At 37.8% G+C, this 25249-nt stretch overlaps 3 protein-coding genes and 1 non-coding gene across 5 annotated transcripts; 2 read left to right on the forward strand and 2 right to left on the reverse strand.

The window, feature by feature from the left end:
* Window positions 1-3516: 3516 nt before the first annotated feature.
* Window positions 3517-4254, forward strand: LOC108815768 (uncharacterized). The gene has a single exon (XM_018588263.1). It carries the CDS (start codon window positions 3517-3519, stop codon window positions 4252-4254), a length of 738 nt encoding a protein of 245 aa, XP_018443765.1.
* Window positions 4255-7352: 3098 nt separating this feature from the next.
* LOC108817325 (phytochrome C) lies at window positions 7353-11100 on the forward strand. Its single transcript, XM_018589985.2, has 3 exons — window positions 7353-9512; window positions 9616-10435; window positions 10543-11100. Exons 1-3 carry the CDS (start codon window positions 7481-7483, stop codon window positions 11039-11041), a joined length of 3351 nt encoding a protein of 1116 aa, XP_018445487.1. The 5' UTR covers window positions 7353-7480; the 3' UTR covers window positions 11042-11100.
* Window positions 11101-11142: 42 nt separating this feature from the next.
* Window positions 11143-16548, reverse strand: LOC108817326 (protein RRP6-like 2). Of its 2 annotated transcripts, XM_018589986.2 has the most exons (14): window positions 15813-16547; window positions 15436-15591; window positions 15113-15271; window positions 14947-15030; window positions 14385-14464; window positions 14247-14297; window positions 14053-14161; window positions 13345-13427; window positions 13113-13158; window positions 12951-13038; window positions 12698-12867; window positions 12218-12409; window positions 12039-12137; window positions 11143-11967 (listed from the first exon to the last, which is right to left on the reverse strand). In XM_018589986.2, exons 1-14 carry the CDS (start codon window positions 16446-16448, stop codon window positions 11371-11373), a joined length of 2550 nt encoding a protein of 849 aa, XP_018445488.2. In that variant the 5' UTR covers window positions 16449-16547; the 3' UTR covers window positions 11143-11370. The 2 variants fall into 2 exon arrangements, with proteins under 2 accessions (XP_018445488.2, XP_056846807.1); XM_056990827.1 differs by having other exon boundaries at window positions 14247-14464; window positions 15813-16548.
* A 5744-nt stretch (window positions 16549-22292) lies between these two features.
* On the reverse strand, window positions 22293-22399 carry LOC130498168 (small nucleolar RNA R71). The gene has a single exon (XR_008937090.1). It is a non-coding gene; the product is annotated as a small nucleolar RNA R71 (small nucleolar RNA).
* Window positions 22400-25249: the final 2850 nt, after the last annotated feature.

A 25249-nucleotide genomic window follows, 5' to 3' on the forward strand; every position in this document is an offset into this window, starting at 1 on the left:
GGAAGAATGTAATGACCTTCCCATTAAAAAAATAATAATAATAAACACATGATAGTCACAAGCAGTGTGCTTACTTGTTTAATTAATTAAAATAAATCATGTGGCTGGGAGAGATTTCTTCAAAGGAAGGAATTAGTGAACTGTTTAGTGGATGATTATGAATCAAGGCCAGCTGTCATATGATCATCAAGCCTGGTGTAGACTCGAGAACACTTATCTTGCCATTAGATGATTACTCTTCACTTTCCTCTCTCCCTCCCTGACGTGAAGAAACAAAACTCATCAGAGAAAGAAAAATTGCAGAGAGAAAACAGTGAGAAAGAACAGAAAAAGTGAAGAAAAATCAGAGGAAAAATCATAGAAAAAATAGACAAGACCCTGGAAGATTTTCTTTCATCCTCTATCTTAGTTCTTTTCTCTAGAGAAGATCAGAAGGTGAGAATCCAGAGTAAACCCTAGACCTTGTTCTGTTTTTGTGAGGAACAGATTTTGATTTCTGTGTTTTTTTAGATCAGTTCAGTTGCAAGTTCAGTAAGGGAAAGGATCATCTGAGTTCTTCTTTTAGTCAGTTGTGGTAAGCTTAATCTTCTTGCCTCAGTCAAGTCTTGATCATAGCCAGATATTAATCAGTGAAGCTTTGATCTTGGATCAGTGTTTAAAGTATTATGGGTTCAGTTTTATGAGTTTCAGATTAAATCAGTTTCTGGAATAATTAGCTCATATGTTATGAACTGATTATATTAATTCTAAACTGATCTGATTATTGTCTGAATTCCACTTGAACTGGACTGATTAGCCTTGTCCTGAACTGAGCTGATAAGATTTATTTAAAATTCATCTTCAAAACCGAACTGAGTATCTAAAGCTAGTGCTTCTGTTCTGTTTTGTTCAGCTGCTTGCGAGTCTTGCTGTCTCACTCCAATCGTCCTTGTACCCGTGTACTCCTTTGGTTCCTTCAGCTTGTTTGAGATCAGTTTCAAGACTTATTTTGAGGTGAGTCTAGATAGTAGGATAATAAATCATGTTTGAGAGTAGCATGATTTATCTGCAGTGAAAAGTCACGAATGAGTAGATGTTATCTAATTATTCTTTAAAAAAATCTGTGAAGTGTTCATGTAGGTTATATGTGACTTGTATTTGTTCTTAAGTAATAATTATATATACATTCATGTAGTTAAGTATGTAAGTAATAATCATATGAAGTCCTGTTAAAACTCACTACTTAAATATCCCCGTAATATGAAGATCCGTTGCTTGATCGTACGTGGTTCACGTGACGTTTCAAGATGTACGAAGACACGGAGTTACGGTATTGCAGACTAGGGCCGTGTACTGGGTGACGATCCAGTGTCGGGTATTCATCAAGTGATTATCTGAGGAGATGAATTTTAATTATTTTTATTATTACCCGCTAAGCTCTTAGCCTTTTGTGGTTTCGGGTTTAGCATCTGCCTATAAATATATATTTATAATATTGAGTTAAGGACGGGGGATATGTAGTGATGTATAGGATGAGATTCATGTAGTGATTGAATATGTACTAGTACTTGCATAATCATACTTATGCATTATTGTGATTGCTTGTGTGGATGATTTATATTTTGTGTTGTGATTCTAGATTCACTGAGTATTTTTACTCACGACTCATTCATGTGTGCAGGTAACCACTAGGTGGGAGACTTACTCTTTTTGACTAGAAGGAACGGCGTAATCAGCGGTAGTTTTTGTTGTCCTTGCAACGAACCTTATGTTGTATATTACTGTAAAACGTTGTTGGGCGATAGGCCGTACGTTAAAACTATAACGGTTTGTAAGATGTTTAAAAATAAATAAATAATGTATAAAAGAATGTTTATAAATTACGAGTTCTCATATGTTACTAGTCCTTGTCCGGGACGAACCAACTATTGAGTATTGCTTGTCGGGTTGAAAAGCCTAGAGTGATATTCGATAGGAGCGTCGGTGTTCTCCGTTTGTTAATCTAAGGTGATCGGATTTATTCAGAGAACCTCGGGTTGACTTTCAGGGAACAACGACAGTGTCATTTTCGGTCATTTATGATCGGGGGTGTCACAGTGACTATGGGGGTTCAATCATTTTTTGCTACGGGTTTTCTTCCCAAGGGATTAAATTCGACAATATTGGCTCTAATTCCAAAGAAAGAAGAAGCGAAAATGATGAAGGGTTATCGTCCGATTTTCTGTTGCAACGTGCTTTACAAGATTATATCCAAGATTGTTGCAAACATGTTAAAGGCTATACTTCCCAAGTTCATCACATTGAACCAGTCTGCGTTTATAGAGGAGCGGTTGTTGATGGAAAACGTGTTGCTAGCTACAGAACTGGTTAAGGACTATCACAAAGAGGATATATTCCCAAGATGTGCAATGCAAATTGACATATCAAAGGCGTTTGATTCTGTGCAGTGGGAGTTCTTAATCAACACTCTGCAGGCATTGGGTTTCCCAGCAAAGTTCATTAACTGGATAACGCGCTGTATCACCTCTGCCTCGTTCTCAGTTCAAGTCAATGGGGAACTTGCTGGCTATTTTCAGAGTAAAAGAGGGTTAAGGCAAGGATGCTCTCTTTCTCCATATCTATTTGTGATATGTATGAATGTCCTATCAAAGATGTTGGATGAAGCAACCAAACAGGGGAAGATAGGATATCATCCGCGCTGTAAAAACATTGAGCTCACCCACTTTTGTTTTGCAGATGACTTAATGATCTTTGCTGATGGCACAAGGAAGTCGATTGAAGGTATACTTAAGGTCTTCGAAGAGTTTAATAAAATGAGTGGCCTTAAGATAAGCAGAGAAAAGTCAGTGCTGTTCATGGCTGGAGCAGATCAGAGAGGTGAAGAGATCTTACGACAATTCCAGTTTGCCACAGGAAAGCTGCCTGTGCGTTACCTTGGATTACCATTGTTAAAAAAACACATGACGGTAACTGACTTTCTTCCTTTAGTCAAGAAGATAAGAAAGAGAATAAGTTCATGGAGGGGGAGGTTTCTATTTTATTCTGGGAGACTGCAGCTGATAAATTCAGTTATAAGGAGTCTCACAAATTTTTGGATGGCAGCTTTCAGGCTTCCAAGTGGTTGTATTCAAGAGATAGAGAGAATCTGCTCTGCATTTTTTTGGTCGGGTCCTGATTTAAATGGAAGGAAGGAAAAGATATCTTGGGTTGATATATGCAAAACAAAGCAAGAAGGAGGCTTGGGACTGAGGCCATTGAAAGAAGTAAATCAGGTTTGTTGTCTCAAACTGGTTTGGAGAATTTTATCTGCAAACTCGCTTTGGGTTAACTGGATCAAATTCTACCTTATCCGTAAGGCTCCTTCTGGACGATCAAAGAGAATACTCAAAGTGGTTCTTGGATGTGGAGGAAGATTCTAAAATGTAGAGAGAGAGAGAGCACAAGAGTTTTACAGGGTGGAGGTTCGTAGTGGAAGGACTACTTCTTTTTGGCATGAAAAGTGGAGCTGTTTGGGATGTTTAAAGGATGTTGTGAGAAATGGAAGCTACATTGATATGCGTATACCAACTAATGCAACTGTGGAGGATAGTATGCATCACAGAAGAAGATGTCATCGAGTGCAAATATTCAATAAGACTGAGATGGAGATTGAGAAGTTTAAAGAAAAACTGGGTACAAGAAGATGACATTTCACTGTGGAGAAATGAGAAAGGTAAATACAAGAAAACTTTCTCTACTAAAGGAACTTGGTCTTGTATTAGAGAAATGCATCTTCTTTGTGATTGGTACCATGCTATATGGTTCGATTATGCAACGCCAAAGTTCTCTTTCATCACTTGGGTCGCTATGCGTGGGAGATTAACGACAGGGGATCGAATGTTGAGATGGAATGGAAATAGTGATACGTCCTGCATACTATGCCAAGAGCCGTTGGAGACTTTAAGCCACCTATTCTTTGAATGTCCCTATTCAGCGCAAGTTTGGGAGGCTCTCATGAAGGGTGTACTTAAAGACCAATACACTGTAAATTGGGATGCTTTGGTTGGTCTCATTACAGGAGCCTCGAGTTGGAGCAAGACAAAGCTCTTTATCGCAAGATACATGTTCCAATCAACTATACACATGGTTTGGAAGGAACGAAATAGAAGAAGGCATGGAGAAACAATAGCTCCTGCTCCACTATTGATCAGAAGATTGGATAAAAATATGAGGAACCAGTTTACGGTTATTCGAAGAAAGGGAGGGAAGGAGTACGGAGATGGAATGGCTTTTTAGTTTGCTTCTAGATAAAAAAAAGTTTTCTTTTTGGCTATAGTTTTTCTATATTATGATCAACAGATAAACAAAATGTAAAAAGTCTTTTCTTTTGAATAAAATTTAACATTCTATTAAAAAAAACTTGAATGGATTTTGTCGTAAATATCACATAATGTAAGGTTTCAATTAGTGTTCATATATTAATAAAAGAGATATCACTAACAATTTAAAACAAAATAAATAAATACATGCCAACTATAAAATTGTTGTGTTTAAAAATATTATAATAAACTATTAATAATATGATAAACACTAAAATTATATACCAGCATGTAAATCAAGTAATCACATATATAAAAAAAAATTATGTACAGTTATGCGGGTCGAGATCTAGTACATGTTATCGAGGGAGTTAAAAATCTAGTCTATTAATATAGTTGGGACGAAGAGGCGAGAACACTTTTGGTGGTCCATGGTTCTTTCTACACGCCACACAGTTCACTGTATCCAGGTATAAAACGCACTAGATCATGACCCGCCCGGGCGGGCGGGTTTATTGTTTGCTTCACGAAATTTTAATCCACGGTGTAAATTATTTTAAATTAAATAGTTTTAAGTTGTATAATACTTAGGGGGTGTATTGTATTGAGACTTTTAGGTGATTTGTATTAAATTGACAATTTCATTGTTATTCAAACATGAATTTCAAAAACTCATTTAAAATCCACTGTTATTGAACTTGATATTTCGTAAAGTACTTTGAAATCCACTGTTATTGAAAATATTTTAAGTTATCGAGTTTTAAAATTTTCAGGTGATTTTAGGGTGTTTGGGTGAAGTTTCTTAGTTAAAAATATTAAAACCCAAATCTCATAGTTTTAGGTGATATTCTAGAGTAGTTTGACAAAAATCACTTAAATCTCTGCAACTTATTGAAATCATCTGAAACTTCATTAAAAATCAAATCAAATCAAATGTTAAATTGAATACACCCCCCTTTAGTCTTGCTGAGTGATTTTATTTGATTGGAACTGCATGTATTCAAAATTTTCTGAAGGTAGAATATAAATATAAATGTGTTAACGGTGAAAAAGCTGGTGATGATAGTTGGTGACGGTGAAAAAGCTTGTGAAAGAGAATCCATTAGCTTTGAAGAATCGACATGATTGGTAAAGAGAACAAAACTATATTTCTTAATACATTGTCTTTGAGGCTTGAGATGTTCGTTCGTAAGTGTTTTTATTTTCTGTCTTTACACCCTACAAAGCAGAAAAAATGCATTAGATCAGTAATAGAAAATGGTTTATAAACACAAACTATAAACAATATTTACAGTTTCATCAGCAAGGATGCACTCTAATGTGTCTCCTCCATAAGGTGTGTTTTGTTTCCAACAATGAAGCACTTTAACTCGAATTCTCCAATTGGCTCTGAGAGGTTTTACGCCATTAATTAGAACTGGAGTGCTTGGTTTCGACATTGTGATTTTTGGGAGTTTTTTGTGAATGTGGAATGATGAATACGAAGACTACTATTTATGGACATATTTTAGTGGGATTAAAAAAATTAGGTGTAATAAATACAAAATATTGCAATTTAGTTGAAATATCGATTTTAGGTATAGTAAAATAAATTTGGAGAAGTGGTTTTCCATATTTGATTTTGACCGATATTTTTTAATCTCCATATGTGATTGTAACAGAGATTTTATAGTAGAAGAATCAACTTAGAGAAAAAAAATTTATATAATCGATTTTTTGTAACTATAAATTGATCCCGATTTTATTGAAACCATAATCTTTAAATAATAGAATAAACTTGGAGAAGGGGTTTTCCATATTTGATTATGACCAAGATTTTTAAATATTTATATTTGATATTTGATTGTAACAGAGATTTAGGGATAGAAAACTCAACTTGGGGAAAATGTTTTTCTAAAATCGATATTTTGTTACTATAGATTGATATTTTTGTTATTCAAATAAGAGTATACGGAAATATATTCAATTTAAAAAAGCACCTTGGGTTTATTACAAATTAGAAAATCAAATGTTTTATTATACAGTGTCGTTGCTAGCATATAATAAAAATAGAAATAGATGTTTTGTCTAATAGATGTCTAATGTGTAACGTATAATAAGATAGATAAATGTAACATTTATAATGTAAAACTTATAATAAGATATATGTTATTAGTAAAGATAAACTATACAGTGTCCAATTTATCTTTACTAACACCAACTTAGTATAGAGTTTGTTATGAAACTATATATTGTCGGACTCGCTATAATGAATCTCACGACCATGTCAGGTCGGTTGTGTCGTTTTACGTAAAACTTATAATAAAATAGATATAATAAAATATATGGGTCAAATTATAATAAGATATATGGGTGTAAATGTTACGATGGGTGAAATGTAAAACAGGCTATATTAAACTATTTTAGGAAATGTTTAAATGAAAGGTTAGGCTATTAATAAAAATGTGATGTCCAACTTAAAAATCCACCTAGAATAAGTTGTAATGTTTCTATTTTAATAAGATAGATACGGAAATATATTCAATTTAAAAAAGCACCTTGGGTTTATTACAAATTAGAAAATCAAATGTTTTATTATACAGTGTCGTTGCTAGCATATAATAAAAATAGAAATAGATGTTTTGTCTAATAGATGTCTAATGTGTAACGTATAATAAGATAGATAAATGTAACATTTATAATGTAAAACTTATAATAAGATATATGTTATTAGTAAAGATAAACTATACAGTGCCCAATTTATCTTTACTAACACCAACTTAGTATAGAGTTTGTTATGAAACTATATATTGTCGGACTCGCTATAATGAATCTCACGACCATGTCAGGTCGGTTGTGTCGTTTTACGTAAAACTTATAATAAAATAGATATAATAAAATATATGGGTCAAATTATAATAAGATATATGGGTGTAAATGTTACGATGGGTGAAATGTAAAACAGGCTATATTAAACTATTTTAGGAAATGTTTAAATGAAAGGTTAGGCTATTAATAAAAATGTGATGTCCAACTTAAAAATCCACCTAGAATAAGTTGTAATGTTTCTATTTTAATAAGATAGATGCCGTTTAATGAAAGAATCTACCTCCCATTTCTTCTCCACTCAGTGGTGACTCGATTCAGACTAACCAAAGATGCAAACTCTGAAACAATTAGGAGGAAACGAAATCCTATCAGAGTAGAAGAAAGGGAAGAAGAAAATGTCATCAGGTAGCAATTCTGGAAGCTGTTCAAGTCGATCCAGAAACAACAACTCTCGAGTTACTTCACAAGTCCTCGCTGATGCAAAGCTCCACGGGAAATTCGAGGAATCCGCGCGATTATTCGACTACTCAGCTTCAATTAACGTGAACATGCCGACCGACGACATCCCTTCTTCTTCAGATGTCTCAGCTTACTTACACAAGATTCAGAGAGGGATGTTGATTCAGCCCTTTGGTTGCTTAATCGTTGTTGATGACAGAACCCTCAAAGTAATTGCCTTCAGTGAGAACACACAAGAGATGTTGGGTTTGACTCCACATACTGTCCCAAGTATGGAGCAACGTAGTGAAGCAGCAGCTCTGAGTATTGGTACTGATGTGCGATCACTGTTTCAGTCTCAAGCTTCTTCTGCGTTGCAGAAAGCTGCTGACTTTGGTGAGATTAGTATTCTGAATCCTATCACGCTTCACTGCAGGACTTCAGGTAAGCCTTTTTATGCCATCCTCCATCGTATTGAACAAGGTCTTGTTATTGATTTGGAGCCTGTGAGTCCTGATGAGGTGCCAGTGACTGCTGCTGGTGCCTTGAAATCATACAAGCTCGCTGCTAAGTCCATTTCGAGGTTGCAGGGGTTGCCTAGTGGGAATATGTCCTTGCTCTGTGATGCTTTAGTCAAGGAAGTTAGTGAGTTAACCGGTTACGATAGGGTGATGGTTTATAAGTTCCATGAAGATGGGCATGGCGAAGTGATTGCTGAGTGCTGTAAGGTAGACTTGGAACCTTATCTTGGCTTGCATTACTCCGCTACTGATATACCACAAGCCTCTAGATATCTCTTTATGAGAAACAAGGTTAGGATGATTTGTGATTGTTCGTCTGTTCCAGTTAAAGTAGTCCAGGACAAGAGTCTCTCACAGCCGATTAGTCTCTTTGGATCTACTCTGAGAGCTCCTCATGGTTGTCACGCACAGTACATGAGTAATATGGGCTCAGTGGCATCTCTTGTTATGTCCGTAACAATCAATGGTAGTGGTAATGATGAAATGAACAGAGATTTACAGACAGGCAGAACCTTATGGGGGTTAGTGGTTTGTCATCACGCAAGTCCCAGGGTCGTCCCGTTTCCTCTGAGATATGCCTGTGAGTTCTTGACTCAGGTGTTTGGCGTGCAGATCAACAAGGAAGCGGAATCAGCTCTTCTGTTGAAAGAGAAGCGTATTCTGCAAACTCAGAGTGTGCTATGTGACATGCTTTTTCGCAATGCACCTATAGGTATAGTCACTCAGTCTCCAAATATAATGGATCTTGTTAAATGTGATGGAGCAGCTCTTTATTACAGAGATAAGCTCTGGTCTTTAGGGGTTACTCCTACAGAGACACAAATTAGAGATATAATCGATTGGGTTCTCAAAATTCAAGGAGGAAACAGTGGCTTTACCACTGAAAGTCTAATGGAGGCTGGCTATCCGGATGCTTCCGTCCTCGGGGAGTCAATCTGTGGAATGGCTGCCGTACATATAACCCAAAAGGTATTCCTTTTCTGGTTCCGGTCTGGCACTGCAAAACAGATCAAGTGGGGTGGTGCAAGACATGATCCTGATGACAGAGATGGTAAAAGGATGCATCCTAGATCCTCGTTCAAGGCTTTTATGGAGATAGTCCGGTGGAAAAGTATGCCCTGGGATGACATGGAAATGGATGCAATCAATTCTCTGCAGCTGATAATAAAAGGTTCATTGCAAGAGGAGCATCCAGAGACTGTTGTGGATGTGCCGTTTGTGGATAATAATAGAGTCCAGAAGGTGGATGAAATGTGTGTTATTGTGAACGAAATGGTGCGCTTGATTGACACAGCTGCTGTTCCGATCTTTGCAGTTGATGCCTCTGGTGTTATAAACGGTTGGAATTCAAAAGCGGCTGAGGTGACTGGATTGGCTGTTGAACAAGCAATAGGCAAACCTGTATCAGATATCGTTGAAGATGATTCTGCAATAACCATTAAGAACATGTTAGCATTGGCTCTCCAAGGTCAGTCATTGGAAGCAAATGTCGTTTGTGTTGTTTCCGATTCTCTTTTGTATTTAGTTTTTATATTCATTCATCTGTGCATTGTGTTCATAATACATAATAGGTAGCGAAGAACGTGGCGCCGAGATCAGGATCAGAGCATTTGGTCCTAAAAGGAAAAGCAGTCCTATTGAATTAGTCGTCAACACTTGCTGTAGCAGAGATACAAGGAATAATGTTCTTGGTGTGTGCTTCATTGGACAAGATGTTACAGGCCAGAAGACGCTTATTGAGAAGTATAGCCGCGTGCAAGGAGATTACGCCAGAATCATGTGGAGCCCTTCAACACTGATCCCACCAATTTTTATGACCACCGAGAATGGGTTATGCTCAGAGTGGAATGACGCCATGCAGAAGCTCTCTGGTATAAAGAGAGAAGAAGCTGTCAATAGAATGCTTCTTGGAGAGGTTTTCACCTCAAATGATTCATGCTGTCGCCTTCAAGACCATGACACGTTAATTAAACTCAGAATAGCTTTAAATGCTGTGAGTTCTGGCCAGGATAACATAGAGAAGCTTTTGTTTGGCTTCTACCATCGTGATGGTAGCTTCATCGAGGCATTGCTTTCGGCAAACAAAAGGACTGATATCGAGGGAAAAGTTACAGGGGTTTTATGCTTTCTGCAAGTACCTAGTCCAGAACTCCAATACGCTCTACAGGTTCAGCGAATATCAGAGCAGGCAGTGGCCTGCGCTGTCAATAAGATGGCATATCTCCGCCAACAAGTGGCGAATCCAGAAAAAGCAATATCCTTGCTTCAAGATTTTCTACATTCATCTGGATTAAATGAAGAACAAAAGCAGCTCCTGAGTACAAGCGTGTCATGCAGGGAGCAGTTAGCCAAAGTCATAAGCGACTCAGACATAGAGGGAATCGAGGATGGGTACTACTGTAGCCTGGACTCTTGTTTTTGTTCTGGTTGGATTTGTTACTATTTCTTGAATCTTCTGTTTTCTTTTTTTTTTTTGTTTGTTGATGTCTTTAAATCAGGTATGTGCAGCTGGGTTGCAGCGAATTCAGCCTTGAGGAATCCCTGGAAGCAGTTGTAAAACAAGTGATGGAGCTGAGCATAGAACGTAAAGTGCAGATTATCTGCGATTATCCTCACGAAGTTTCGTTAATGAGACTGTATGGAGATTCCTTAAGGCTTCAGCAAATCCTTGCAGAGACACTCTCAAGCAGCATACGGTTCACTTCTGCATTGAAGGGGTTGTGCGTATCATTTAAGGTAATGTCACGGATAGAAGCTATAGGGAAAAGAATGAAGAGAGTGGAGCTAGAGTTCAGGATAATACACCCGGCACCGGGACTGCCTGATGATCTGGTACGAGAGATGTTTCAGCCTTTAAGGAAAGATACATCTAGGGAAGGCTTGGGACTACACATAACACAGAAGCTAGTAAAACTAATGGAGGGAGGAACGTTGAGATACTTGAGAGAATCGGAAATGTCAGCTTTTGTGATCCTCGCAGAATTTCCATTGATTTAAATGCAATTCTCCAAGGTTTCAATAAATAATTGAATAAATAATCGGACGTTATTGGTTTAGACATAAATGTATGTTTAGTGAAATGACAAGGGGACAATCGCTAGTTGAAGTGATCGATAATTTGACCATCTGTTCGAAAATTTGACCATGAATCAGATTTGATGTTTCAAACCAAAGAGTTTGTATCCATAAGTCCCATAAAAATGGGGAAATCTGAAGTAGACAAAGAAAATGAGTAAAACAAAAGTCACCATTGACCACAGTCAATGAATTGTAATCAAAACCGACTGTCCGCAGATCAGGTCATTGATTAGATTCAGTTGGAGGGCCTAATTCTTGAAGGTTGCACTTCTATTCCCGGATGCTGGAAAGGCTTGACGGCGTTTTCCTTGCCCAAACTCTGACTGTTCCGGAGCAGACCCCTTCTTCTGACCTCCTGCTTTTGACCCACCTTCTTTCTTTCCTCCTTGTCTTCCCTTCTGTCCTTCTCCAAATGTCACCTCTTTTCTTGCAGCTTCATAATCAAACGGTTCTATGTTTAAGAACTCGGGCTTTTGGGCCTTATTGTTGCTCTTATTCATGGAGTTGAAGCATTTCTGAAAGTTTGTGGACAACTCGGAGAGGGACATTGGTTCATCTTCCGCATCAACTTCCTTCTCACCACCATCATCCAACAGTATAACATTCTCTGTCTCAAAACAAGATACTTCGGCATCTGAAACTCTATCAGAAGTACCAACAATTTCTGAAGCTTCTTCTGAATCATCTTTAGACACAGTCACACCATGTTGCTTGGAAATAGAGGCTGGCAGAGTAGTCGACAACTCTTCAGGAGCCGACTTTGAGTCAGAACTTTTGTCCGTAAAAGAATGGAATTGCAGGTTTACAGATGATCGTATCTGTTCAAGCTTCCCCTCTTCATTCACCTGAGAACATTTTTTTATCAATCATTCTGCATTTGAAACCAACTCTAGAGTTCTCAGTTAAACAAACTTACGTTCTTATCCGTTCGAAATTTCTTTTTCGAGGCTGAACTTCCCAGTAATGCTCCTAAACCACTGCTTGGTTTCTTAGAGATCAGAACAGCTGCAGGAACCTAATAAGTAACAGAAAGGTCTTTGTGACTACGGCACGGATTACAAAAGAGTACCGACAAAAGAAATAACTAGTTGTTACCTTAGCTGATGAACCAAACAAGCCTGTCCCTAAACCCTTCCGTTCACTAGCATCTGCTGCGACCGTGACCAGGCCAGAGATATTATTTTCAACTTGCAAAGAATTTTCCTTCAGATTCGGAGAAGCTACGTCTTCTGTGCGAATATACATGTCTTTCCTCTCACTAAGAGGTTCAATATTCGTATCCATTACCTACAAAGGAGAAGTACATCTTCAAACAGGTATGTAGCATACAGTAAAACATTACAGCAATAGGCAGTATATCGAGCTATTCGGTTAGGTTTCAGTACTAGGAATTTGGTAACCACAATTAGCCCTTGAAATTAAACTCTTCCAACGCTAGACTCTTTATTATTTGGACGTTGAGTAGCAGAGGATTTAAAATACCCTAATCGGCTTTCAATTAGCTCATAGACCTCAAACTGAAAACTCACACTTATAATTATATATAAACAGAAATGGATTTACAGAAAGTCTTACAGTTCCAGGAGACGCATCTTTTAAAGATAGAGCAGCAGACTCAAATGCTGCACAATTTTGCATCGAATGCTTAATGAGGCTGACAACAGAATCAACATTACGCTCGATGTAAGGATGCTTTGACTTCAACAACCGACGCAATTTAGCAACACTAACAGGCATCTCCTTGGCTGTTATGATAGCAATCATTAGACCAAGTTAGTAACTACGAGAACAATCAACTCAGTGAAAATTCGAAACCTAGGCTATATACCTATTTCAAGAAGAAGTTTGTTTGGCAAAACATAACCAGTACTCTCGTCCTCCGCACGTGCAACGTAATCACGCCATTCACAAAGTCCCTACAAAACAGAAAATCTGAAATGAGCTCAATTTAGTATAATCAAGAGCAGAATAAGGATGCATAATATATTACCGCAACAATGGCAAGTTGAGCTGCCCCGAAGCCCGCTGCCTGAAGCCTGACAAAATACAAGGGTAATAGAAACAACATCGGTGTTTATGTAACTTTGCTTAAGAGAAGTCAATTCATAAAATACTCGCAACAAAATAAATGCTCAACAGGTTTGCACGAAACACATAAACCCTGTCTGCTGAGAGAAAACGAAACTAAATTATAATGATTCTTTGAAGGAAAAGCAACAAACCCGTATATGTGAAGGTATGAATTCTCAGTCAAAAGCTCTTTTTCATATAGTTGTGTGCACAAATCGTAACTCCGCTTGTAGACCTATAAGAAACAGTAAGTCAAATGGTCAGAACTTTGAGGATGAAAGAGTATATTCGTCCTGAGCTATACATCTACTGGATTATAATAACAATATGATTTCCCAAAACATGTGGTTGATGAACTTTTTTTGCTAGTGATACTAAAGACAATTCAGCCAGAAAAAAATTAAATGCATGAAGAATGCCTCCCAGATCTACTCTTACAGAAGTATAAAAGTGTAGCAAACTTAGGAAATCACCTAGGTACGGCAGCTAACATACAATAAAAACACTGAAATTTTACTAGCTCGCGATACAATAAAACCCACCAATTATGATGTACAGATGAATCCCTCCCAGAGTTAGTAAAGCATAAGAATGTTGCAAAACTAGAGAATCACTTAGACTAGGCAGCTAATATACATTGAGATCACTGAAAACCGTACAAGACAACATAACCCACCCATATAAACCCAACGCATTTGGCCACAAATAATTTTCCACAAACAATGCTATGACATCAAGATTTTAATGTACTTCCTACTTGGCCAGTGTGGGAATCTAACAGAGAGATAGTATATTGATCGGGTAGAAACCAAAATGCAGATGGATATTAAGACTTGTTAGCGTAGTTTAATGATGACTACCTCAAGCAGGGGAGAGTCTGTATGCTGGTCACCCTTAGCCACTCTTTGCAGTTCTACTCTCATTACGTCATATATGTACAAGAGATAGTGGGTATCTTCTCTTGCATATCTGCACGGAATTCCAAGAAAAGGTGAGCTCAAATAAACTTATACCAGAACAGTAGTGACAAGACTCAGGACAGAAAAGAACAAACCTTGTCATTTCCTTTGGAAGGGGTCGAATTCTCCAGTCTGCATTTTGGTATCTGCAGCAATGAACAAAGAAGTTGATAGAGAAGTGACAAGATGAGAGTGAAAACTGAAAAAGAAAACAGATTGGCCTCATGACGCACTCTTTATTTGCTGTAACACCACAAAAATGCTGCAAAAGAAACTCCAGGCTGTTTCTCTCCAAATTTAGCACCCTTGACGCCTGAAAAAAGCGAATAAGTAAGACAAAACCACCCTACTTTTAAGAGGGAAAAGCTATATAAAGTCGATGAAAAGTTTTTAGCTTCCTAATCACCACAATATGAAATCCTAAGCATTTTTCATTATACCTATTGACTTGTGCGTATTGGAAAACACATACCATAAGCTAGTAAAAGTCAGGAGGGTGTAAACGAATCAAAAATCTAGCGTTGCTAGAATTCATTCTAGTTGTCCCCTAGATAGTGTAATCAACTAAAACATATCTTCCAAATAACTTGGTTCTCTGTACTTTGCAAGGGAGAAAAGTTCAAATTTTCCATTTCCAGACCAAGAGAAAAGAAAGGAGGAAGCGGGATACTCAATTCAGATGCCAGCATTCGTCTTCAATATAGCAAAAGGTGTACATTACGGAAAATGGACCTCCTATGTTTAGTGTGATAGGAAACATCACAGGAAGAAGTCATTGGTGAAAATAAAACAAACCTGTCCTGTGTCAAAGAGATTGCAGACATATATCCCGAAGTCCCTTTGAAGCCAAACAATATCTCGGTCTGCTCCGTGCATCACCTAATTAAATAAACAGATTTCAGAGTGCAGGAAAATATTCTAAACCTTCTACAAAGAAAATTAATACATCACAGGTAAAAACCTTTCTCTTCTTAGGGTCTTTGAAAATCTCCCTTAGGTAAGGACCAATATGTACACGAAGCTTGAATGTATCAACTATATAATCCTCCGTTCTGGTGGAAATTTGCATTAAGCATGTCAATCCTTGAAAAGATCGGTACTGATTATGCTCCAGATCCACCTAAACAGAGCAAGAAAAAAAAACAACTCTAAGAGAAGGGTAGAGAGGCATCAGCCTTGGTAACTATGACGCCGGTAGTTCAGTGTAACTATCAAATTTCTTAACAGCTCTAACAGACTTTATAGTCAAGCAACGCACTAATAAAGAACAAGTAAAGAAATTACCGCAAACTCTTCAACCGTACGCAATTTGGCAACTAAATCTTTCAGATCTTTCACATCTTGAACGAGCTTGAATGGAGTCTCTTCCAAAGGGAGGGGCTTAACAGGTTCCATCTCGCTTACAATATTGCCAACGAAGTCAATCACTGAAAGTTTCTCCTGCATAGTATATAACAAACATATAACAAAATGCTGACAGCCTAGACATCTAGTCTAACTCTTTCAATGAAACGATTGCTTCACTAGATTAAAAGGATTTCTCTCATTCATGAAACTGGTGTTGCTTAAGTCAATTGTGAAACAAAACAAGACACGTCCTCAAGCAATCACTCAAAAGTCAAATTCTTTCAAAAAAAAAAAGAGAAAAGAAAAGGACTAACCAATGGATGCATAACCCGCTGATTATCCTCGCTCCTCTCCAACCAAACATGCTCAAAGGGTTGATTGGAGTTGTTAACCAAAATGTTAAACTCTTCTTGGGGCTTCTTTATAGTGGGTACATGGAAAGGAACTTTGGCCTTGCCAGATAAGCTCTTAGTATCCCTCTCAGCCACTTTAACATCAATCCCTGAACTACTACCAATTATGGGTTTCTTCTTCTTACCATAAACCATCTGAAACCCATCCTCCTCTTCCTCCTTCTTCCGTACCCTCTGAAACTCATCAATCGAAACATCGAACCTCTCCAGAAATTCATCGTTCACGTTGCAGAGCCAATCATCGGCGTCGTCCTCTTCGATGTCCCCGGGGAACCTAATCGATTTCCCCAAAACCTGCCCGGAATCACCGATCGTCTCAACGAGTGACTGCGAGGTCGAAGATATCTCGTCGGTGGGTCGCTTGAACTCATCGAAGTTGTAGTAAAAGTGAAAATCTTTACTCGTCGGGATCAGACGGGAAGACGATGAGAGTTTCGATAGGTTTCTTGAGAAAGAAGAAGCATCGGCTAAGGTCTCCAGGGACTTTACTTTCGAAGAAACCTGTGATTCTTCAACCTCCATGTTACCGTCGCTCATTTTCTCTCCGCTCCAGGAAGGAAGAGAGATCGATTAGGGTATCTGTATCTCTTGGCTTGGTTTGGCTTGGCTAGGGTTTTAGGAACCTCCAGGGCTGCTCTCCAGCTATTTTAGTACATCAAGGCCAATAACGTAACTTCCTCCCTCTCTCCTACACTTTTTTTTTTATTTCTTCAAATAATTCTTTTTTTTTTTATTATTTTGTCAAATACATAGATGAGTGTTTTTCAAAGGGAAAAATGCATATTTGTCTATTTGTAATATAGTATCATGTATTCCACACTAAACTACATAAAAACTCAAAGTAAAACAGCCCAAAATTCTATTTTTTACAATATATTTCAATTTTTAGTAATACTATAAAGTAAATATTTAAATTAATAATAGTTATTTTAAATTTATAAAATAATGATTTTAAAGTTAAATTTAAAAACATAAATAACTATATATTCATTTGATTAAACTGAAACAATAAAATTTTGATAATATGTATTTGATTAAACTAAAAATTAAATATCAGTTAATGTTCAAAAATTATACAATAAATTTTCTTTATTCTAATGCTCTTACTTGTCCACGGGTATGAGATTTTGAATCTACCAAAATATTATTTTTAATTTTATAGAATTTATCTAAAATGATATCATTTTGATAAATTAATAGATGAGTACTATTTTTCACTTAGATTTAAGTTTATCGCTTAAATTTTTATTTCCCAATTAAATTTTTATTTTTTCGCTTGGTTCGCGTTAAATCTTCAGAGAGGACTTCTAGAGAATTTTCCGAAAAGACCTGTGAAGAAGTAATCTGAGATCAAATTTAACTTTTTTCTTTATTTTTAAAGAATTTGTTTAAGAAGTCTTTTTCTCATTATTTTTAAAGAATTTTTTTAAGAAGTCTTTTGTTATTGATAATGTTAAGGGAAAACTTTTCAGAAGACTTTTAGGGAAGACTTCTGAAAATTATCCCAGTGAGATTTATGTATTGTTTGACATGTTCTGAAATTTACTAAGTTTTTTAGAATTTTTCTTCCTTAATTTAAATATATTTAACTAAAATTTTCAGTATGAGTGAGTATAATGGTTTAAATGTTTTTTTTTTGCTATGTAAGATCAATAACTTCAATAATGTCAACTACTTTAGGCAAAATAATATTGTAGACAACAACGTATTTACCAAATTATTTTCATTAACATCTTTTTCAAGATAACAAAAGAATTCATAATTAAAAAAAAAAATACACATAACAATCATAAAACAAACCAAAAACATAACTATTACAAATGGAGCTTGAGGCCACTTCTGACTTCAAAAAACTTCAGAAGACTTCGAAAGATTTCGAAAGACTTCAAAAGATTTCGGAAAACTCTTGAAGACTTCGGAAGAGTTTTCAGTAAGTTGTCCGAGAAGCCTTCTAAGAAATCTTCCTAACTCTGACTCAGTCTAAAAAAAACTTTCATATTCAAAAACGTTCAAATAGCATCAAAACAGGAAAAAAACTGCAAAAACAAATTTTTGTATGCTTAAATAATAAATAAAACAGTCATATTATGTTGAATATACAACTTTTTAGAATCTAACATATAAAACACACAAAAATACATATTAAATTTTTATAAATATATCTTTAAAGTAGTGAAATATAAGAACCATGTACTGAACAACCTCCAATGATAAATTAGTGAGAAATACCTAAGAAAAATAAGAAATTGATATAAAGTTTAATGTTTTCAAGTTCTTTTAAAGTGAGAAATATTACATTTTTTATTGCAGCCATTTGAGAATGAAAGATAGAATGTGTAAATTTTCTTTTAATGAAAACAAAAAATACCAATTAGGTTAATTTTTTTTGATTCTGAAGACTTATAAGAAAGTCTTCTAATAAAGTATTTTTCTGTAAGTCTTCTAATGGAAATCTTCTAAATCTTAATTTTTTTAGAACTAAATTACGGGTTAAAGGAAACCAAAAGAAACATTGGCAAGGCGATAATGTATTTGCAAGCGGTCGGCAGATTAATCGCAAGTAAACAGCAATCGTTGCCAGCTTTAAGCTGATTAATCCCTTGGCTCTTACGAACCAACAATTTTAAAAGTTTATTGTATATTCACAAAAGGATTATTAAAATATTTTAACACTTAATAAATTTTGATGACTTTTGTTTTTTTCCTAATTAAATTACTGGTTAAAAGAAACCACACTTTTAAAGGTCCTCTTGCAAGGAAAACATAGACTGATGACAAGGGAATCGCAACCACTTGGCCCAAGCTCAAAAATATTAAAATTACGCTTAAAACTTTGAAAAATTTATTGTAGCTTTCAGAAGGTCCTCTCGCACATTGGCTCCATGGCAGTCCTGAAAGGAAACCAATAGAAACATTGGTAAAGCGATAATGTATTTGCAAGAAACCGGCAGATTAATCGCAAGTAAATAACAACCATTGCCAGCTTTAAGCTGATTAATCTCCTGCCTCTTACGAACCAACAATTTTAATAGTATATTGTATATTCACAAAAGAATTATTTTAAATATTTTAACACTTATGTTATTTTGATGACTTTTGTTCTTTTTAAAAAATTAAATTATCGGTTAAAGGAAACCACATTTTAAAAGGTCATGTCGCAAGGAAAACATAGACTGAGGGCAAGGGAACCACAACCACTTGGCCCAAGCTAAAAAAATATTAAAATTACGCTTGAAACTTTGAAAAATTTATTGTAGCTTTCAGAATGTCCTCTCGCACTTTATGCTTGCTGGCAGTCCTGAAAGGAAACCAATAGAAACATTGGCAAGACGATAATGTATTTGCAAGCTACCAGCAGATTAATGGCAAGTAAACAACAACCATTGCCATTTTTAGGCTGATTAATCGCTTGCCGCTTATAAACCAACAATTTTAATAGTTTATTGTATATTCGCAAGCAACAGTCCTCGTAAATATGAAATCCATCAAATCTAAAAATCAAATTAGTAGCGATTACAAACCAAGTCAGAAAAATAAAATAACCGTAGTGAGCTCAACGAAAAACAACAATACTCCAACAAAGAAACGCTATACTGACCAACACTCCCCTTGAATGAGTGACTAATTAGCTGAACACCCATATATATCACCCAAGCAACAATGTCGCTACTTTGCACATTGATTGATTATGTCCGTCTTTGTTGCATTTGGTACACACATACCGTCTTTTCTCTTTCATTGTTGATTGACTTCACTGGGAAAGCGTTGCCTTCTTTGATTTTGGTTTTTCGCACCCTGAGTTGGCTTCTTTGATTTTTTTTTCCGCACCCTGAGTTGGTTTCTATGATGCTGGACTACTCTGGAAAAGTCATTTTCTCACCATGGGGGATGTAGTGCTTGGTGCTGTAATCTTTGCCGAGTATTTTGGTTTCTTTCTTGATGATGGATTAGTTGATGGCGTCCTCCGCAGATTGGTTTCTTCTGTTTTATTGGAGTACTGGGTGCTTGATTACGACCACGTTTCTTTGTTGATGTATTACGTGAAAACTGATTATTACCTTTCTTTGTCGCTGGAGTTGGATTGATCGTACTTGTTGTTTGGTTCTTCTTCCTTAGTAGTTTACGCTTGAATCGCTTGGCTTTTTCAATTGCAGATAAGTATCTCTTTATCTTCGGTCTACCACTTTGTTTCAATATTTGGGTGGCAGACACAATTGACTAAGTACATTGGCTGGTGGGATCAAATCTTCATCTATAGGGTGAATTGGTTCTGCGTACGTGATGTCTTGCATATTTGCATTGTTTTAACCATTCATTCATAAGCATTTGCATCATATAGATTAGGATTTAGACATGTTTAGGTTGCATTTGGCATACATATGTCTCTATCAGGTATTGGAACACCACATGGAGTTCTTAGAGACATTTGGAAGCAAAGTGATCAAAAAGGAGGTGAAAGATGAGCATGGATGGAGGCCTTAGAGAAATCTTCTGTTGCTAAGATTTTGTGGAGACACAGGAAATTGAGTTAGCTTTCTAATGGAAGTGGTTTCAAGTCATTTGGAGATGTAATGAAGGAGTTATGATCAATTTACTAGAGGCATATCCATCCTGGTCGAGAACCGCAGAGTGACCTTCCGGAGCGACCCCCCAAGGTCGCTCCCAACCAGAGCGACCAACCAGAGCGACCCACCTAAGTAGCTCGCGTTTTCATCGCCCGGAGACACAAAAATGGAGGCTGGAGCGACCTCTCAGAGCGACCCCCCAAGGTCGCTCCAGCCCCTTTTGCTACACGATTTTATGATTTTTCAAGGACCTTTTTGCAATTTCTTATGCACGTTTTTACTCTGAAAAACCTAATGTTTAAGGAGGTTGTAGCCACTTTTTGGCAGATAATCTTTGATCTATTGAAGAACACAAACTCTCTTAAGAAAAAGATTTCTTTTTTGCTTGATTTGTGATTGTTCTTGTGATTTCTCTTCTATTTCTCTATATGATTCATCTGAAATCCATCATGGGTTTAAGAGGAATCATGGGGATTAGTGAGTAATCACCTTTTGAATTCATGGGTTAGGGAGATTAAGGGTGATTAGGCTAGTTCTAGGATGTTTTAGTGTAGATCATTCTTGTTCCTTGCTAGTAGAGTATTCATAATGCATCATTTGAGTAGGCCACTCAAAGGGTGATCTCTAGGCATTTCCCACCCAAAAGGTGTTTGATGAAATGCCTGAGTCAACTCTCCTAGGCTTTTAGTGTACTTTGCCAAAGAGATTTGTTGTTAAAGATGCTAAGATAGCTAATAGACTTGTTAGTAATGATTGCTTGCATGTTATTCAACCAAAGACATTTGATGTTTGAGACATGTTAGCAAATGAGCATTCATCTAGACATAGAGCTTGCTTAGAATTGTGTCTAGGCTTAAGGTTAATAGTTTGATTGATTCATTTGTCATCCTTTGTTCGAAACCTGATCACCCAAGGTCTAAATCCCTATACCCATGAGTTCTCCTTTCCAATAGCTTAAAAGTATCATTTCTATTACTTGCATTCTAGTCTTAGTTTAAAAACCATCAATTTCACTGATTGCACTTAGATTAGGCAAATACTTGCATTCTCTCTGTATTTGAATCCCTCAGAATTGGTTCGACAACTTACTACCACTATACTATCATTTGACTTAGGAGCCTCAAAACTCCTAACGCCAAATTGGCGCCGTTGCCAAATTCTGAGTTTGATTTGAACATTGAGATTTAGTCATTTGCTTGAGACTAAGTCATTTTTATTTTTGTAAGTTACTGATTCTCTTCTTCACCTCTTTGTGATTTTCAAGTGTATGAACTTGAGGAGCAAGGGTACATCAAACCTTGTTCCAAGAGCCGCAGACATCAGAGCTTTAGAGAGAGAGTGTGCTAGAAAAAGAAGAGAAGAAGAGCAACAAGCTCAACTGCAGCCACTGGAAGCTGCAATGGAAGAACAACAAAATCCTCAGAACCCCAATGGACCTCAACAGCGACCAGCTCGCCCCATTGGCACTTATGACCGCCCCAACATCCATGGTCCTAGACTTGGAATCCGAGCACCAGCTGTGGCTGCTAACAACTTTGAGATCAAGTCAGGACTGCTAAACTGCATAGAGAACAACAAGTATCATGGTCTGGCTGTGGAGGACCCATTTGATCACTTGGATAAGTTTGACAGCTACTGTGGTATGTCAAAGACTAATGGTGTGTCAGAGGATGTCTTAAAGCTCAAGCTATTCCCTTTCTCTTTGGGGGATAAGGCACGTCAATGGGAGAAGTCTCTACCAAGTGACTCCATCACCACTTGGGAAGACTGCAAAAGGGCATTCTTGGAGAAGTTCTTCTCTACCTCAAGAACTGCTAAGTTGAGGAATGAGATCTCCAGCTTCCAACAGAAGAACTTGGAAGGATTCAGCGAAGCTTGGGAGAGATTCAATGGTTACCAAGCTCAGTGCCCACACCATGGATTCTCTAAGGAGAGCTTGCTGAGCACATTCTACAGAGGTGCTCTTCCTAAGTACAGAGCCAGACTGGATACAGCTAGCAATGGGTTCTTTTTGGGGAGAACTGAGGAAGAGGCAGAGGCTCTAGTTGACAACATGGCTAAGAGTGATGCAGTCTACAGTGGAGACCATGACAGAAGCAGCAGAGGTGATGACAATCAAAAAACAAGGAATGAGATAAAGGCTCTTCAGGAGAAGATTGACAAACTCATTGCTGATAAGGCCACACAAGCGCATGTGAACTTTGTTGGCAACCCAAGCCAGGAGATACCTCCTACTGTCAATGAGGTTGAGGGTTTGGAAGGGCAAGAAGAATTATGTTTCATCAACAGTAATGGTAGCTGGTACAAGAAGGAACCCAACTTTCAGTACAACAACTACCAACAGAAGCCCTATTCAAACACCTAGCAGAGTGGTTATCAGCCTCGAAACAACCAGCAGAGCACCTATCAGCCTCAGCAAAACTCCTCTCCTAGCTCCTCTGCCCCTCAACAGAGCAGCACTGATGCCTTACTGAAACAGATCTTGGAGTCTCAGACTAGAAGTGAGAAGCATGTGGGCTATGAGCTGAAGAACCTTCACTCCAAGATTGATGGGAGCTACAATGAGCTCAACAACAAATTCTCCCACCTTGCTTCTTCTGTCAAGCATTTGGAGACTCAGTTTGCTTCCATGAGCACCCACCAGAATCGCCAGCCAGGATCTCTACCTGGAAAATCTGATCAAAACCCCAAGGAAGCAAAAGCTGTCACACTTAGGAGTGGTAAGCAGTTGACTCCTGTAACCCTCACCAAGGATGCTGAGAAACAAGGTGAGGAGGTGGCCATCAACTTGGATGATGAAGTGGTCATTGTTGATGAGAAGACAGATGCTGAGATCTTGGAGAAGATTGTGAAAGCCAAGGGTAAAGGAAAGGTTGGAGAAGAGAAGAAAACAACAAAAGATGGTGAATCTGCTGCTCCAGCAAGTGAGAGCTCTCCTGTCCCTCCCCCCTATGAACCAAAGCTTCCATTCCCTGGTAGATTCAAGAAGCAGCTGCTACAGAAGTACAAGGCTTTGTTTGAGAAGCAGATGAGTGAAGCTCAGGTTACAATGCCCATCATTGATGCTTTCATGCTGATTCCTCAATACAGCAAACTCCTGAAAGATGTTGTAGCTGCTAAGAAGAAGGAGATGGAGGGCATGATGGTTCTGAGTCATGAGTGCAATGCCATCATTCAGAGGCTAGATGCTCCAGAGAAGCTAGAGGATCCAGGATGCTTCACACTCCCTTGTGCTCTTGGACCTATGGTATTTGAGAAATGTCTCTGTGATTTGGGAGCTAGTGTCAGCTCGATGCCTTTGTCTGTGGCAAAGAAGCTTGGCTTCACTCAATACAAGAAGTGTAGACTCTCTCTGGTGTTGGCTGATCGTTCAGTGAAGTACCCTGTGGGCATCCTAGAGAACCTCCCTGTGAAGATTGGAAGGTATGAGATACCTACAGATTTTGTGGTGCTTGAAATGGGTGAGGAGGCTCAAGACCCATTGATTCTTGGAAGGCCATTCTTAGCTACAGCAGGAGCTATTGTGAATGTGAAGGAAGGGAAGATTGACCTCCATTTGGGCAAGGAGAACATCCTCCACTTTGACATCAAGGAGAAGATGAGGAACCCCACTGTATTTGGACAAGCCTTCACCATTGAAGAGATGAATCCTCCTCCTGCTGATGATTACTTTGATGAGCTACCACCTGAGGAAGATGGGGTGTCAACTCCACTTTCTGCACCTATTCCAGCCTGATCCAAAGAAGGCAAAGTCAAGCTCGAGACTTAAAACAAGCTCACTTGGGAGGAAGTCCCATGAGTATCCTTGTATATATTGCATTAGTATTTGCACTATCATTTTATTGCATAAAACAATGGGAGAGTGAAGTTGTGTGCAGGTATTGAGCAGAAAGTCGGACACCAGAGCGATCTCATCGCAGCGACACCTCTAGGTCGCTCCACCTGGGAGCGACATGTCTAGAGCGAGATGCCGAGGTCGCTCGCGTCACACGCGAGTGGAAACACAGAAACCTACCGTGGAGCGAGGTCTCCGCAGCGACGTCATGAGGTCGCTCCAGCTGGGAGCGACCTGCCGCAGCGACCCTTCCACCTCGCTCCCGTCTCAGGTAACTGGAAACCTCCTTTCTCCCAGTTTTTCTTTACATTTTAGAATTCCATTGGGTACCTCACTCACACAGAGACTGTGTGATTTAAGTGTGGGGGAGGTACCAAGTATTTGATCATGTTTGTTTTCATGATTTTGAGTCTCATGCATTGCATATTACATCCTTATTTGCATTAAAAAAAAAAAAAAAAAAAAAATTTAAAAACACAAAAAGAATCATTTAGTTGCATCATTTGCATTTTTAGGATTGAGTCTAGAAGCATATAGGTTGCATTCATGCATTAGTGGGATTTCAACCTTGTAAAGAGCTCATGCTAAGTACTGAATTTGTTGACCTTTGTAATCATGACAAGTAGCTTGAGCACCCTTTAGAAAGCTTGTAAACTTCGCGCCTTGAATGCTCCTCTTGAAACTCATTTGACTGTTGATACTCTCTCTTTGAAGCAAGCTCCTGTTTTAATGTCTCTTGCATATGGTCCCTTGTGTACTAAGTCATGGATATACACACTTGAGTTGTCCCATCTGTTGTACCAATCTTTTTGACAAACTCAAGTGGTACTCCACTCCCAAAACCCATACCTCCTTTTTAAACCATCATTATTTGTTGAGTGAGGCCTCTTTGGAAAGCTTTGCATGTGCATAATGTTGAGAGTATTGGGAACGACAAT

This window comes from Raphanus sativus, chromosome 7, assembly GCF_000801105.2.
Source record: "Raphanus sativus cultivar WK10039 chromosome 7, ASM80110v3, whole genome shotgun sequence".
Classification (NCBI taxonomy): Eukaryota; Viridiplantae; Streptophyta; class Magnoliopsida; order Brassicales; family Brassicaceae; genus Raphanus; species Raphanus sativus.

Bases quoted from the DNA above. Each gene is read 5' to 3' on its own strand.
- LOC108817326 (XM_056990827.1), bottom strand. From the start codon at position 16,448: ATGAGCGACGGTAACATGGAGGTTGAAGAATCACAGGTTTCTTCGAAA. The intron at 13,428-14,052 runs GTAGTCATCATT...TGTTTCTTATAG, and splicing joins CAGACTCTCCCCTGCTTGAG to GTCTACAAGCGGAGTTACGA. The intron at 12,138-12,217 runs GTAACAACTAGT...GTTACTTATTAG, and splicing joins TGTTTGGTTCATCAGCTAAG to GTTCCTGCAGCTGTTCTGAT.
- LOC108815768 (XM_018588263.1), top strand. From the start codon at position 3,517: ATGGAAGCTACATTGATATGCGTATACCAACTAATGCAACTGTGGAGG.
- LOC108817325 (XM_018589985.2), top strand. From the start codon at position 7,481: ATGTCATCAGGTAGCAATTCTGGAAGCTGTTCAAGTCGATCCAGAAAC. The intron at 9,513-9,615 runs GTCAGTCATTGG...AATACATAATAG, and splicing joins GTTAGCATTGGCTCTCCAAG to GTAGCGAAGAACGTGGCGCC. The intron at 10,436-10,542 runs GTACTACTGTAG...TCTTTAAATCAG, and splicing joins ATAGAGGGAATCGAGGATGG to GTATGTGCAGCTGGGTTGCA.